Below are 14,211 nucleotides of genomic sequence, written 5' to 3' on the forward strand. Positions count from 1 at the left end.
GTCGGAGCGGGTTTGGGTCCCTCCGCAAGAGCAGGTTTGTCCTGCCCGCTTGGGCCCTGTGACGGGGCCGCGCTGGAGGGGCTGGGGCTGGAGGGGACGAGCTCGCAGCCTGTCCCGGCCTTGCCTGAAGCTGCTCTCCCGCCCCAGCAGTGGGATTTCGCGAGCAGGCACAAGCCCGAGCCCTTCGCACGACATCCTGTGTCCCCCTGCCAGCAACGCGCTCGGTCCTGCCTTGATGACATTTCTGGGAACAAACCCAAAAAATGACGGGAGCGGCGATCCTTGCCGTGCCAAAGAGGCGATAATCCCGGCCAGGGCTGCTTCTGCCAAAAGCCTTTCTCCTCGATGGAGCTAGAAACTTCAGGGGCCGCGAAGCTGCGTCCCATCAGCCTCGACTGCCTGCACCCAAAACCCAAACTGCCGGCAGCGGGGAGCTGGGGCTTGGGGCTGAGAGCGGAGAGGGCAGGGGAGGGCACTTCCCAGTGCCATGCGGCAGGGACCTTATTTGGGGTTTCTTTGCCAAAAACCCCAAAACGCTCGTAGCTGACCCCAGACGGCCACCCCGGGAGGGGACAAAGGAGGGGACGAGAAAGGAGGGGACAAAGAAAAGGGAGCAAAGAAAAAAGGGGCAAAGAAGAAGGGGGCAAAGAAGGGGACGAGGAAAGAGGGGAACAAAGAAAGAAGTGGGGAAGAAGGGGACGGGGCACGACTTCCCTCGGCGCGCAGGGGGAGGGCGCGGAGCCTCTCCTCCCCGGGAAGGGGAGGGGGCCCGGACGGGGCGGCCCCAACCCCTCCCTCCCCGCCCCGTCCTCGGTCTCGGGGAAACGAAACCGTCCGCGGGTGCCCGGTGCCGCCGCCCCCCGCAGCCCCCAGCCGGGATGTCGCGGTCGCTGGGGCCGGCGCTGCCGCCTTACGAGCCGCTGTCGGAGGGGCTGAACATGGAGGGGCTCCCGCCGAGCACCGTGGTGTCGGTGGAGGCGCCGCCGCCGCCCCCCCCCCGCGACCACCTCGCCTGGTCCCTCTGCACCACGCTGTACGCCAACGTCTGCTGCCTGGGCTTCCTGGCGCTCGTCTTCTCCGTGAAGGTGGGGGGTCCCACGGGGGCGGGAGAGGGGGGGAGGCAGCCCGGGGACCCCACTGAGCTCCCGACCCCAGGGACCCGTGGACGCCAGAGAGCCCCTAAAGTCGGGGAGTCCTGTGGACCCCGCAGAGCCCCCACCCCGGGTTGCCCCATGGACCCCACAGAGCCCCCACGGAGCCCCCGGAGCCCCCATGTCCAGGGAGACCCATGGACCCCATAGAGCCCCCATAGAGCCCCCAAGCCCAGGAAGAGCCATGGACCCCATGGAGCCCCCAAGTCCGGGGAGACCCATGGACCCCACAGAGCCCCCGCAGGGCCTGCAGACCTTCCAAGCCCAGGGAGACCCGTGGACCCCATAGAGCCCCCACTCTGGGGTGTCCTATGGACCCCACAGAGCCCCCATGGAGCCCCCAGAGCCCCCAACCCCAGGGAGATCCATGGACCCCACAGAGCCCCAACCCTGGGGTGCTCAAAGCACCCCAGAGACCCCCCAACCCCAGGTAGCACTGTGGACCTCACAGAGCCCCACGCCCGAGGGTGCCCAATGGACCTCATAAAGCCCTCACTCCACAGACCCCTGGCCCCAGCTGGAAGCTCTGGAGAAGGCTGGGGTTTGGGGCAGCGGGGGCAGTTGGCACCCCAGAGTAGTGCTGGTGTTTTGGGGGGGCTCAGGCCTGCACAGCCCCTCCAGCACCTCCCACCCTGCTGCAGCCCCTAGGGGGTCCCCCTGGGCTGGCCCTCCCCAACCCCACTGACTCTCCCCTCCACTCCCCCCCAGTCCAGGGACCGCAAAGTCCTTGGCGACTACAGCGGGGCACTGAGCTACGGCTCCACCGCCAAGTACCTGAACATCACTGCTCTGCTGCTAAACATCTTCCTCGTCATCCTCGTCATCGCCCTGATCGCTAGCGGCACCATCGTCGTGATGAACGTCTTCAACCAGGAGCGTCAGGCCTTCTTCAACCTGGACCATCAGTCCTTACCCGGCCCCACTTAGCCTTTCCCTTGCTCTGTGGGCCGAGCATCCCCCCCATGTCTGCTAGGAGCCCCTGTCACCCCTCAGAGCAGGGGGGGGTCGTCCTCTATGCGGCCCCCCCGGAGCCGGCTGGCGTCCTGTACCGCTTTCCTCGCTGCTACTACAGAGCCCTCTCCGATGGCCACCCTTGGTGGTGTCCCGGGAAGGGCCTGGAGCCGCCTCTCCCCTGGCACCAGCTGAGCACCCAAAAACTGGCCGTAGCAAGGGGAGGAATGTGCTTTTCCGCTTGCCGCTTCACTCTGATTTTGTAGCCCCAAGTGCCTGTAAGAATAATCCTAAGGGGAAGCACCTTGTTTGGAGAAAGCCTGGTTCATTCAAATAAAGTTTTCTTCCACTTTTGTCCCTGGCTCGGTTTCATTTTGGTAGGGGGTGATTCGGGGTCCCCCCACCCCAGCTTGGCCCACTGAGAAGCAGTGTCCACCCTCGGGATGCGCCTGGAGAGGGAAATTGTCCCTCGACATGGAGCCTCGCGGAGAGGAGGCTCAAGGATGGGCCAGGCTCAGGGAACCTGGGCACTCATGGGGAAGGGGCACCCACGCGGGGTGTGAAGCCCTTGTAAGGGTCACCCCAGGGATGCGGGTAGCACCTCATCTTTGCCAGGGTGTCACCAGGAGCCCCCCCATCCTCACCAACCCTCAGGAGAGGCGTAGGAGGAAGTGGAGCTGAGAGCAGGCTTGATTTTTGGGGTGGGGGGCTGCGCAAAGGGCTTGAGCGAGAGGAGCTCGAAGGTGGCTCTGTGCAGCCACGTGCGGGGCCGGGGGGGGGGCGGGAGAGGCTTCCTGAGGGAGGGGGAAGCTGGGGGGGTGCAGCTCCATCCCCAACGGCCTTGCTGCAGGACGGAGCCCTGCACCCCAGCCCTGAGAGACGGGGCAGCACTGGGGACACCAGCCAGGCAGGGCTGTGACCCCCACACACACACACCGTCCCCCCCAGAGCTGTTACAGCGTTGTGCCGGCTTTGGCTGGGAAAGAGTTAATTTTCCTCACAGCAGCTAGCACTGGGCTGCATTTTTGAGCTGCGGCTGGGATAACTCCGGGATGTTTAGTTCCTGCCAGCAGTGTTTACACAGCGTCGGGGGCTGCTCTGCCTCTCACCCCAGGGGGCTGGGGGGTGTCCCGATCCAATATCGAGGGAGGGTTCGATATGATCCCAAGAGCGAGATTAAGACACAAACGAGGTCAAATGCCGTATACCCAAACCAGGTTTTTATTACTAAAAAAGTGAAGAGGGGTAGCGATAGGACAGAATGGAAGGAAAAGACAGAAATAAAGCAAGGATGTGGGATAGGGCTGCAAGAATAGTCACCACCATGGATCCAGCAGCGTCCCGTTGGTCCTCAGTCTTCAGTTCTTCGGTGGTGGGTGCACACGGATCTGGCTTCGATGGTAGATGCACACCGAGCAAAATTTTCTGATGCCTTTTTAAGCTCATCGTATCCACTGATCACCATATCTGCCCACCTTTAGTTTTTTTTTCTCTGGTCCCACAGGTTTTGTTGCATCTGGCTTCAGGGCAGGAACGCTTGCCTCTTATCAGTTCATTAGCCATGTATGCATGGGGCCTGGCCTACACAATAGAGCCACCAAATGGCTACAGGATGGGGCCAGCTCAGTACACATCCGCCCCTTTGAGGCTTCTCTAAAGGGTCTGGACAATGCAACTGCAAAGAAGTGGAGGGGTGCATCCTTCAAACAACACTCCCGCTTCTCTGGGCGACATCCCCAGACCAATTCACAGGCCGAAGCAGCTGGTCTTGGAGGTTTGCACAGACACAAGCAAGCTTTGAGACAGTCATAGGACATTTCAGTCTCTCACAGGGGGGCACAAGGAGCTGCGGGGGGACACAGCCGACCTCAGCTGACCCAAGGGGTGTCCCAGACCATACGACATCATGCTCAGTGTATAGAGCTGGGGCGGGGGGAGCAGGAGGAAGAGGGGGCACGTTCAGAGCGATGGCGTTTGTCTTCCCAAGTCTCCGTTCTGTGTGACGGAGCCCAGCTGTCCTGGGATGCAGAGCACCCGCCTGCCGTGGGATGGGGTGAACGAATCCCTCGGTCTGCTTTGCTTGCGTGCGTGGCTTTTGCTTTCCCTATTCGACTGTCTTTGTCTCAACCCACGAGTTCTCTCACTTTCACCCTCCCAATTCATTTCCCCACCCTGCCGGGGGGGCTGAGCTGAACTGGGGTTAAACCACGACAAGCACAGAGCCTCCAGGCCAGCCCCCTCTGCCCGGGGGCCAGGGCTACGGGGGAAGCGGGCAGTGCTCCTCGTGCTGCCGGGGCTGCCGGCATGTGGCACCCTGCTACCCGGCTTTGGCCGCATCCAAAGTGACCCGGGCAAGACCCTGCAAAAATCCCGTCTGAAACCCGTTTGACAGAGCTTCAAGTATGCGCTTGGCCTTTCCCCAGCTCGCTGGAAGCCTTCACGCTCCTTACCCTCGGCAGGCTCAGGTCCTAGGGGCTGAGGCCCCACAAGGATGGGAAGAAAAGCCTTTTTTTTTTCCTCCTCTCCCCAAGAACATCGGTCTCCTGCCAAGAAGCTGCGCTCTTGAGTAAGATGTCAGAAATCCCACCCGCGAAACACAACAGTTATTTGTTGCAGGATCCCTGGCACCGACCTCCTGGTGAATCATCTACTCCTCTGCTCTTCCCGTAAGAGCAAATAAGCGCACGCTCCCGGTGGCAAACGGGGCTGCTCGCTGCCTGCCTGGCTCGCAGGCCAGCGACATGCCCACCGGCAGGATATGGGATCAAACACAATCTAGCTGCAGGGCTCGAGGAGTTTGTTTAAAAGGGCAGCAAACCCCGGCTCAAAAACATTGCCCCAAACGCTCAGGCTCTTGGCGGCTTCGCTCGAGCGCTGGCAGCAGCCACGTCCGTTATCCGAGGGGTTGTCAGCGTGCCACGCTGGATCGTGCCCGCTCCCGCACGCTCCTTCCTTGTCCCACTTTCTCCCGACCCAGGAGCAGCATCCAGCCCTGTTCTGCCCAAGCACATCACTGCCCCGGGGGGGTTTTATGCCCATCTGGGCTGGCACAGGGGTGTGGGCTCACCATGCACCCCCCAGGAGCTCTTGCCCCCCTCCTCGATCAGCCAACATGTGCAAAAAATCCTGGGGCCTATTTTCATAAGGATGCTCTGCAGCCACAAACCCACCAGGGTGGCCCCAGGGCGATATCCCTGGACGGAGCAGGATGGAGTTGGAGAGGGAGAAGCAGCCCCTCACCCTCTGCATCGCCCCAAGACACCACCCCCCCCCACCCCATGCCTCCCCAAAGGGCAATTGGGGTGTTTTGACACGGGGATGCCCCTCGGCGCCAGGTCCTGCTGAGTCCTGGGAGGGAGCCGGGAGGGACAACGGGGACAGGGTGGGCTTTGAAAGCAGAGAGAGCAAAGCCCTTTTTCTGGGGTAAATTCACCCAATTTGGGGGCTGCCACCCCACAGTGGGGAAGGGTAAGGCAGCAGCACTCCAAGGACACAAAGAGCCTGTTGCTGCTTTTACAGCAATTGCTTCAGGCTGTTGGCAAGTGGCCACAAAGCCTTTGAACTCCCGGCCACGCTGCCAGAAGCAAGCACGGAGCGAGCTGCTCTCAACCAACCGAACAAACCTCCCGCAGACCTGAAGGTCCCACATCCGCCTCGCAAACCCTTCCCCCCCGGGGTGCAAAAGTCACCCACCAGCCTGGTGTTTCGCTTTCCCTCACCCCCCCTCCAGCGCTTGGCCCAAAAGCCATCGCCCGCTGCATCCCCTTAACTCTGCCCGGCCCCGCTCCGAGCACCCTTGGGGACCCAACTGCCTCCCCAGGGGCTGGGGGTGTGGGTGGGAGCGAGGCCGGGCAGAGGCACCCGTCTGGCAGCAGCAGTGCAGGTTGAACTTTGTCTCTCTGCTTTCTGATGTCTAGTTTGTTCAGGTTCAAGGGCAAATAAATGAAAAAGCTGGAAACGCAGGCGGGGAGGTGAGCTGGGGTCTGTGAGCCATCGGCTGCGTTCCCGCTTGTGCCAGGGGCTGCGGGAGATGGGATCCCTCAATGGACATTCGGAGCCGGTGGACGAGGAACCAAGCGGCTGCACTCGGTCCTTGGGGCTGCTGGTTGCCCCTGGCCGGCATCTCAGCGCCGCGGGTCCCTCTGACTCCACACAAGCCGGAGAAGCAGGTGGTGCCCCACGGAGGGACCCCGGCACCCCAAAACGGGGAACCCTGCGCTGGGCTCCTGCAGGCAGCTTTGTCGGCAGCGTCGTGCATCAGGAGTTGGGGCTGGAGCATGATCAATCCCCCGGAAATCCCCTCTGAGCCCAAGCCCGCCTCCATCCTCCCCCTTACCCATCCCTGATGCTCTCCCCACTTCCTGTGATTCCTTAAATATCACCAAGGCCTAATGAACCTCATTAACCTCAAGGACTGGCCCTGTGCCAATGGGAAAGTAGCTGAGGAAAAAAAAATATATATAATCTTTAATTTCCTGTAGGTTCCAGACAAGTGATATCAGGGGCTGGGACTTTCAGATCTGCACCCAAATTTCTGGTATGTCCAGAAAACCCACATGGCAGTGAGCGCAGGTGATGAACAGCTTTGTCCTTCTGGAACAAACCCTCCGCTCTTCCCACGTGGGGAAAACCCCATTTCTCAAAAACTATCAGGGCTGGGTTTCCTTTTATCAGCCTCTCACTCAGTCTCCTGGAGCCCAGCGCTAAACAGGAAGGATGTTGATGTTTCTAAAACCCCTGTAGTTTGTAGCTGTGTCTTGGTGGTTTTTTGAGTCAGATGATGGGTTTTACCACCTTGCTGCTTTCTTGAAGCTATTTTCTTTCTTTTTCCAGTCTCTCTTTGGCAGCTGCAAGACGTCATTGCAGCTGCAAGGCCTTGCTATGGATGCTGACCGAAGGGAGAAGCCCCTCGAAACCCACCGTGCAAACCCAGTGGACAGGGACCGAGCCCTTGGTGGTGGTTTGCAGATGGGGAGGGGGTTTGGGGGGGGGTGGTGGCCTCCTCCCCCACGGGTGACATGTCCCCACTGTCCCCCCGTGACAGGTCCCTGCTGCAACTGAGTAACCCCTGGGTGAGGCTCTGTCCTGACCTGCCCAGGGCAGGAATCACTTATCAGCCGGAGAGGGCAAAAAGCAACAAGGAACAGAGGAACAGTCAAGGCGCCCGCCCCACGGCATCGCCTGCCCCATGGGCATCCCCCTCCGATTGCCCCCCCAGCCATGCCCAGGGCTGCAGCTCTCCCCTGCCCCCCCCGGGGAGCCCACCCTGCCCAACAGCCCGTCCTCCAACAGACCCCACGCACCCGCCCTGGTGGCCTCTGTGGTGTCAGACGAGGGGGCCCCACCCCGGCAAACCCTTCCCCTCGCCTATAACTGCCCCAGTACCTGCGCCTCAGCTCCTCACTGGTGCTGGGCTGCCATGGAGAACTACCCCCCATCCACCAGCATCAACACGCAGCCCTATGGCAGGAACGGGGCAGGTTCCCCCGCCACCGCCTTCGGCCCCACCATCACCTCGTTTGTTCGGCCAGAGCCCGTCCCCAACCCCCAGGACTTTGTGCTCTGGTCCTTCTTCAACACCGTGTTCTTCAACGCCTTCTGCCTGGGCTTCATCGCACTCATCTTCTCTGTCAAGGTGAGGGTAGAGGTACCCCCATCCCACCGCTCCCCCGCCCGGCTCAGGGATCCCCACGCCAGGGCTGCCTAATCCCGTCTCTCCCTGTCCCCTCTTGTCCCACCTTGCCCCAAACTGCCTCAGTCCCCATCCTTCCCCCCACGCAATGCCCCCCCCACTCCCTCGGGCCACGTCCAGCCCCCCCTGCGCCGCTCTGCACCCAGCCGGGGGGTCGAGGGTCACCCACCCTCCTTCAGCACTTTGGAAAGGGGGGGCCTGGGCAGTGCGGCGGGTCGAGCTCTCCTCCTGTAGACCAAGCGAGCCCCAGACCATCTCCTGCGGGGGGATGAGGTGGGCAGCCAGCTCCCGGCCCCCTCCCACGGCGCTGCCCAAACCATGGCGAGGCTTCGCCCTGCCCTGAGCTAACAAAGAGCTGCTCCCTGCACACTTTTTGCCTTTTTAATGGGCGCCCTGATCACCCCTCTGCCCCCCTCACCCGGAACCCACCCGCCTCGTGAGACGTGGGGCTCCTGCGGGACCTTTCTCCCCCACTCCCACGGGACAAGGGGGTGTCCCCAGGCACCTCCCGGTGCAGCCTGACCGAGAGAAGCCTCCTCAGCCTGAACCCGGGGGTGAGCTCACAGCAAATAAAGCTCCTGCCCCACCCTTCTCCTTGGAAATGTCGTGCTTTTGGGGTCTGGGAGGTGTTACTCCCTCCAGGCATCCCCACCTCGGGGGGCCGGGGCTACCCCATAACTCAGACGAGCAGCAGGAAAGGGGCCGGGGGAGGGGGTGCCATGTCGGTGCTGTTAATTAAACACACCCCTCCCGGGGGTTCTGGGGTGTCTAGAGGCGCTCCACACCCCTCCTGGCCTGCGTTATCTGCCCTCCCAGGCGGAGATGGCCACGGCGGGGAGGGGGACCCCCAGACTCTGCAGCCCTGCCGAGGAACCCGGGGCTCAGCGGGGGAGCAGGGGGGGTTCCACCTTTCCCTGCACCCGCCTGCCCCCCCATTTCGCCACCCTGAAACCACCCGCCAAGCTCACACCCGTCCCTGCCGCACCTCGGTGCCAGCTCCACCCACCTTCGCTGCCAAGGGGGGGGCTCTCCAAAGGGGAAATTTGGCTTTTGAGTCCCCAAAGTGCCCTTGAGTCCCCTCCTGAGTCCCCTGGAGCCCCCAAAGTCCCCTGAAATCCCCTCTGAGTCCCCAAAGCTGCCCCACACCCGTCAGCTAATGCTGGGGGTGCAGGGACACGGGTGACGGTGCCCGGGGAGGGGGCTGCGCCCCACGGAGGATCCCCGGGGGGGCGGGGGCTGCCCGGCCGCTCCGCCCGCGCTGGGAGGGGGCCCGGGCCGGCGCGGGGGGCGGTACGGGGTCGGTTTCCCTCCTCGGCGGGTTCGGTTTCGTTTCCCCGGCGCTCCCAGTCCCCGGCTCCCGGCCATGAAGCCGGAGGTCGCCATCCCGCTGCAGCCCCGCGGGCTGGGGGGGGCCCCCGCGGCCGGCCCCGCCGGGCAGCCCCGGGACTACGTGCTCTGGTCCTTCTTCAACGTCCTGCTGGGCTACGCGCTGGGCTACCTGGGCTGCCTCTGCTTCCCCGCGCTGATCTTCTCCATCAAGGTGGGGGAAGGGGGGAGGGGGGGCGCCCCGGCGACGCCCACCCGCCACCCTCGCTCCAGCCCGGCCCGTCCCCGCAGCCAGATCCTCCCGGGACCCCCCGCCCCGAGCCAGCTCAGCCCGGGACCCCCGACACGCCCCGATCCCCTCCCCGCCCCGGGACCCCCCGCCTGAGACCCCCTCGACCAGCCCCCTCTGACGCTGGCCCCGCGCTGAGACACCGCCCGCCCCCTCCTCCGCCTCGGGACCCCCCCCCCGACCCAGCCCCCTCCGACATCGTCCCGGGACCCCCCGATGCTCCCCCAGCCCCCTGCCCTAGCCTGCGCCAGATTTCCCATCCCGGGACCCCCAGATCCAGTCCCCCATCCCAGACCCCCCCCGATGCCACACTGCCCTGGGACCCCGCAATGCAGTGCCCCCCCCTCCCCGATCCTGTCCCCCCCCCACGAGAGCTGGGGCTGCGGGTAGGGGGAGCGGGCAGTTCCCCAGGTCGGTGTGTCCCTGAGGTCCCAGCACCACCTCGCAGCCCCCAACTAGGTGCCCCCCCAGCTCTGAGCCCCCCACTTGCCCCCCCAGGCCCGTGACTGCAAGGTGCTGGGGGACCTGGAGGGCGCCCGTCGACATGGCACCCGTGCCAAGGTGTTGAACATCATCTGCTCCGTCCTGATGATCCTCACCGTGGTGACCCTCATCGTCATCGTCGTCATCATCTTCACGTCTGTCACCACCTGACCGCCGCATGGCCGCCGACCTGTTGCTGCTACCCCGTGGGGTGCTTCTTCCTCCCCCCTCCTCTTGCTCCCAAAATGTCCCCGTTCTGGGCGCGTGGCGCAGGGGGGACGGGAGTGCAGCCCCGTCCCTTGGCTGCCGGCAGCCCTGGGTGTCCCAGCACAGCTGCCGTTGGGAGGGCACGGGTGGGCCGTGCTGGGACGCAGGGGACAGCCCCCCTCTTTCCTCTGCTTGCATGCCTTGGCAGGGAGCTGCTGGCTTCCAGGGAGCTGTGACACAACTATAGGTCACTGCTGCTGCAAATAAAGTTTTGTCTTGTCACACTCCCTTGTCGGCCGCCTTGTTCACAGCAGGGAAGGAGAAGCAGGTCCTTGCATATCTTCGGGGCAGCCTCCTCCTCCTCCTCCTCCTTCTCCTCCTCCTCCCTCTGCTGCCAGCTCCACAGCTCTCCACCTCCACCCCCGCCGCGGTGCAGAGCACTTCCAGCCCAGATCCCAGACAAGTTTCTTCCTAAAAGCTAAGGCACAGCAGAAGGCAGAAAGAAAAAAAAATCTCCATGTTTTTCTGGCTGTACGTACCCCATCCCGCCACACAGCCCCTTCTCCCACTTCCAGGGAACCCCGTAGAAGTAGCTCTTCCACATTTTGGTATTAAGTTCCCATTTAATGCATTATCCAGCGGCCCAAACATGCTGCGAATGAGGCGTCTGCCCAGCCCAGCCGGAGGGACTGGGCTGAAGGTGTTGAGCGAGAGATCCTGGCACTGAGGGTCTGTCCCGGGTCAGCCCCTCGGGGTGACGGTCACTTGGTTTCAAGATCATCCCATGGCTCCATCCCAACGGTCCTCCCCGTGCGCTCGGCCTCTCCCCTGCTCACGCTGGAGCCGTCTGTGCTCCTCATCGCGGGAGGAAGGCTGGATATAAAAAGCCCATAGGCTCGCAAAACCCAAGTTTGTTTCTCCTAGCTCCCAGCCAAGCCTTTCTGATAACCACTGCCCGGGGAGGGCTGTAATTTCTTGGGTTTATATATAGAGGCGACGAGGTTGTGCCAGAGACGGGGACTATATAAAGGGGCCGCCCTGCCCCACTCTCCAGCCAGGCTGGTGGAGCTGCAGAGCCGCGGGGTGCCCCTCTCGGTGGCCATGGACACGTCCTACCCACGGGAGGACTACCCGTCCCACAAGCGGGAGCCGTCTCCCGCCGCCCGCGCATCCCCACCACCCCGCGACCACCTCGTCTGGTCCCTCTTCAACACCATCTACATGAACTTCTGCTGCCTCGGCTTCGTGGCGCTTGCCTTCTCCATCAAGGTACGGGCACTGAGCGGGGTGGGGGGAGTCAACGTTTGGGGTCACCTGGGAGCCCTCCCCATGGGCTGAACTTCCTGAGAGGACACAGAGCCTCTGAAATGGAGGTGCTGTCCTGGGGGGCACGGAGGCTCCCCCTCCTGGGAGTGCTGGGCTGGGGGATTAGAGCTGGTTGCAGGCGACGCCAGCTCCCTGTAAAGCCCCCACACTTTTCCTGCCACCTATTAACAAGGCTGAGACCCCCCTAGATAACCCCAGCCTCCCCCCTCCCTGGGGCTGTCACCACCTGAGGACCAACTGCTGCTCCCCAGAAGATGCTGGGGGGCCGTGGTGCCCCCACCCCCTCAGGGCAGGAGCAACTCCAGCTGGTCTGGACCAGGGTGGAAAGGTGGGGGCAAGCAAGGGCTGGAGCCAGCACGGCTCTGAAAGAAGCAGGAGGGGAAATCCCAGCAGCAGAGAAAGAAAGAGGAGCCAAAGGGGAGCAGGAGCCCGGGATGGACAGACGGATGGACGCCCTCTGGGCACTGCCCAGGGAACGAAATTGTGGGCTGCAGGGTGGCCAAAGCCACGTAGCCCAGCGGGGAGGAGGGAGCTGCGGGCGGCCCGGGCGCCGCTGCCCCGTCTCTCGGCTCTTACAGGCACGGGACCGGAAAGTGTCCGGGGACGTGGAAGCCGCTCGGCGCTTCAGCTCCAAGGCCAGGTGCTACAACGCCCTGGCCACAGCGGGGACCGTGGTGCTGCCGCTGCTGCTGGCCGCCCTGGTCATCACCGGCGTCCTCCACCTCTCCAAGCTCGCCCATGAGTCCGTCGGCTTCTTCACCTACCAGTTCAGCGGGAGTGACGACGAGGACAACTGACCAGTGGGCAAAGGGCTTGTAGAAACTCCCTTGCGTTGCTGGTGGTCCCCTCAAACAGACCACTGGTCCAGTGTAACCCACCGCTCAGGGCCACATCCACAAGCTTTCGTGGCCACGGGGCAGCACGGGGCTGGGGGGTGGCAGCCCCCAAAGCTTCTCCCACACGCTGCATCTCCCCTCACCCTCCCCTGCCTGGTCCAGCACCCCCAGCCCCGCCGTGCCCGACCCCGGCTCCTGGCCATGCTTCTCGGGGCAGCTCAATTATTTTTGTTCACCCTGGTTTCTTTTAACTCCCTCTATCCTGTGTGGTGCACGGCATCCCTCCAGCCTCGGTGATTACTATTTAAATCATTAAACCATTTCACACATGGTGAGTCTTCTGCGTGCGTGTGTGTAGCGCAGGCGGGTGCTAAGGGGACGATATAAATACGGTGTTTTCACTCTGATCGTGCTCTTCGCAGGCAGGAGAAGTAATAAAGTCTGTGACCTGTCGAGCCACTCAGCAAGTGAGGAGGGGAAAGAAGCAGGGAAGTTTCATGGCCTCGTGGGGAGACGCTCCAGCAGAGTAGACATCATCCCCTCCAAGGGGAGCTGACTTGCAAACTCATTGCAGTAAAGCAGACACTCCCCAGCAGGTCCCCAGACAAGGACAGAGGGGATGAGCGCAGGGTGCAACCCCCCTGCTCTGTGATGGCCCTCCCCGTTGCCCTCCCCAGGCCAGAGCCGGCTCACTTCGGCAACTGGACTAAAAAGATCCCAGTTTTGGGCAGGGAGACTCCTTTTAGTGCCACCCGGGGCCTGGCTCAGAGCTGGGCTTTATCTCCATCCCCATCAAAACCCAAATCCAGGTGCAGCCCACAGGGCTGTTATGGGGGGCGAGGGGAGGGAGGGGTCCCTTTGTCCTGCTCTGCTGCCAAAAACGGCTGCTAATTAGGGGTTGGGTGACTTGAGGAGGCCTGAGGGAGAGCCAGCCTAATTACAGAGCTGGGGAGCCACTTCGCCTCCATCCCTAAGCGTTCCCACATGCTGCCTGGGGCAGGGAGCAGCCGCAAGGTTTTTTTATAAACTCTGCAGGATTCGGCCGAGATTCCTGGGGTTTGCTTAGAGAGGACAGAGCCCGGGGGGGGCCAGGGAACGCCTCCCACCTCCCTGGCTCTGACCCAGGTGTGTGCTAGCAAAGGCGTGGGGCCAGGAAATGACGCCCCACAACCCGCCCCAGCCTGAGGGATGCAGGAGGGGAATGTGCTGTGGGTGCAGAGCTGGGTGTGGGGAGTATCCTGCTCCTGGGGTGAGTACCGGGGCACAGCCCTTCCCCTTCCATCACCTGGGGCTTTCGAGGACATGGAAAACGCCTTAAGCAAACAGACAGCAGGTCTTGGCTCACCCTGAGGCTACTGAGCTGGAGGACCCTGCTCAGATCCCAGAAAAACTTGTCATCTGACATAATATTAATGATAACTGATGCCTGGGCTTCCACTAGCCCTTCAAACATCAAGTTAGAAGGGCTTTAACTCCCAAACTGCTTGAAAAGAGAGATGATAACGTAGATAAGGGCTTAAAAACATGATAGGGATGTTATACGCTGAATAACTCAAAAGAAAAGGAGCTGCATGCTGCGCTGAGAGGGCTAAAATGCTTTTGGCTGTGTATTTGGTGATCAATATTAGTGCCAAAATAATGCTCAGCTCCAACCTTACTTCTGCCCACCCTGCCTGCTGCCTCACACGGCCTTTGCAGAGTTTCTCATTATGGGGATCAGCAGGATTCGGGGGGTCGCGGCTGCTCAGCCTATTGATCCCCCTCTCTTTGCTCAGTGTCAGGCAGGGGTGACATGGCAAAGCAGGGGTGGCTGAGCCCCCCCCAGCCCTTTGAGCCCCCGGAATGAGGTGGGGGGCCAGGAGGATGCAAGAACCAAGCCAGAAGGTGCTGGAGGAGCTGGGAGTCAATGCAGGCAGGGGCTGGGCTAAGACCAGATCCATTCAGCTAGGG

At 62.5% G+C, this 14,211-nt stretch overlaps 3 protein-coding genes across 4 annotated transcripts; all 3 read left to right on the forward strand.

The window, feature by feature from the left end:
• The first annotated feature begins 803 nt into the window (after positions 1-803).
• On the forward strand, positions 804-2,457 carry LOC141930653 (dispanin subfamily A member 2b-like). The gene is made up of 2 exons (XM_074841838.1): positions 804-1,085; positions 1,860-2,457. Exons 1-2 carry the CDS (start codon positions 879-881, stop codon positions 2,076-2,078), a joined length of 426 nt encoding a protein of 141 aa, XP_074697939.1. The 5' UTR covers positions 804-878; the 3' UTR covers positions 2,079-2,457.
• Positions 2,458-7,486: 5,029 nt separating this feature from the next.
• Positions 7,487-10,381, forward strand: LOC141930736 (interferon-induced transmembrane protein 2-like). 2 transcript variants are annotated; one of them, XM_074841958.1, is made up of 2 exons: positions 7,487-7,737; positions 9,908-10,381. In XM_074841958.1, the coding sequence occupies exons 1-2, from the start codon at positions 7,522-7,524 to the stop codon at positions 10,061-10,063; spliced, it is 372 nt and encodes a 123-aa protein (XP_074698059.1). In that variant the 5' UTR covers positions 7,487-7,521; the 3' UTR covers positions 10,064-10,381. The 2 variants fall into 2 exon arrangements, with proteins under 2 accessions (XP_074698059.1, XP_074698060.1); XM_074841959.1 differs by lacking the exon at positions 7,487-7,737 and adding an exon at positions 9,102-9,334.
• A 271-nt stretch (positions 10,382-10,652) lies between these two features.
• LOC141930608 (interferon-induced transmembrane protein 5-like) lies at positions 10,653-14,133 on the forward strand. The gene is made up of 2 exons (XM_074841720.1): positions 10,653-11,368; positions 12,004-14,133. Exons 1-2 carry the CDS (start codon positions 11,201-11,203, stop codon positions 12,220-12,222), a joined length of 387 nt encoding a protein of 128 aa, XP_074697821.1. The 5' UTR covers positions 10,653-11,200; the 3' UTR covers positions 12,223-14,133.
• Positions 14,134-14,211: the final 78 nt, after the last annotated feature.

The sequence above is a fragment of the Strix aluco genome, chromosome 16 (assembly GCF_031877795.1).
Source record: "Strix aluco isolate bStrAlu1 chromosome 16, bStrAlu1.hap1, whole genome shotgun sequence".
Classification (NCBI taxonomy): domain Eukaryota; kingdom Metazoa; phylum Chordata; class Aves; order Strigiformes; family Strigidae; genus Strix; species Strix aluco.

Bases quoted from the DNA above. Each gene is read 5' to 3' on its own strand.
- LOC141930653 (XM_074841838.1), top strand. From the start codon at position 879: ATGTCGCGGTCGCTGGGGCCGGCGCTGCCGCCTTACGAGCCGCTGTCG. The intron at 1,086-1,859 runs GTGGGGGGTCCC...ACTCCCCCCCAG, and splicing joins CGCTCGTCTTCTCCGTGAAG to TCCAGGGACCGCAAAGTCCT.
- LOC141930736 (XM_074841958.1), top strand. From the start codon at position 7,522: ATGGAGAACTACCCCCCATCCACCAGCATCAACACGCAGCCCTATGGC. The intron at 7,738-9,907 runs GTGAGGGTAGAG...TTGCCCCCCCAG, and splicing joins CACTCATCTTCTCTGTCAAG to GCCCGTGACTGCAAGGTGCT.
- LOC141930608 (XM_074841720.1), top strand. From the start codon at position 11,201: ATGGACACGTCCTACCCACGGGAGGACTACCCGTCCCACAAGCGGGAG. The intron at 11,369-12,003 runs GTACGGGCACTG...CGGCTCTTACAG, and splicing joins CGCTTGCCTTCTCCATCAAG to GCACGGGACCGGAAAGTGTC.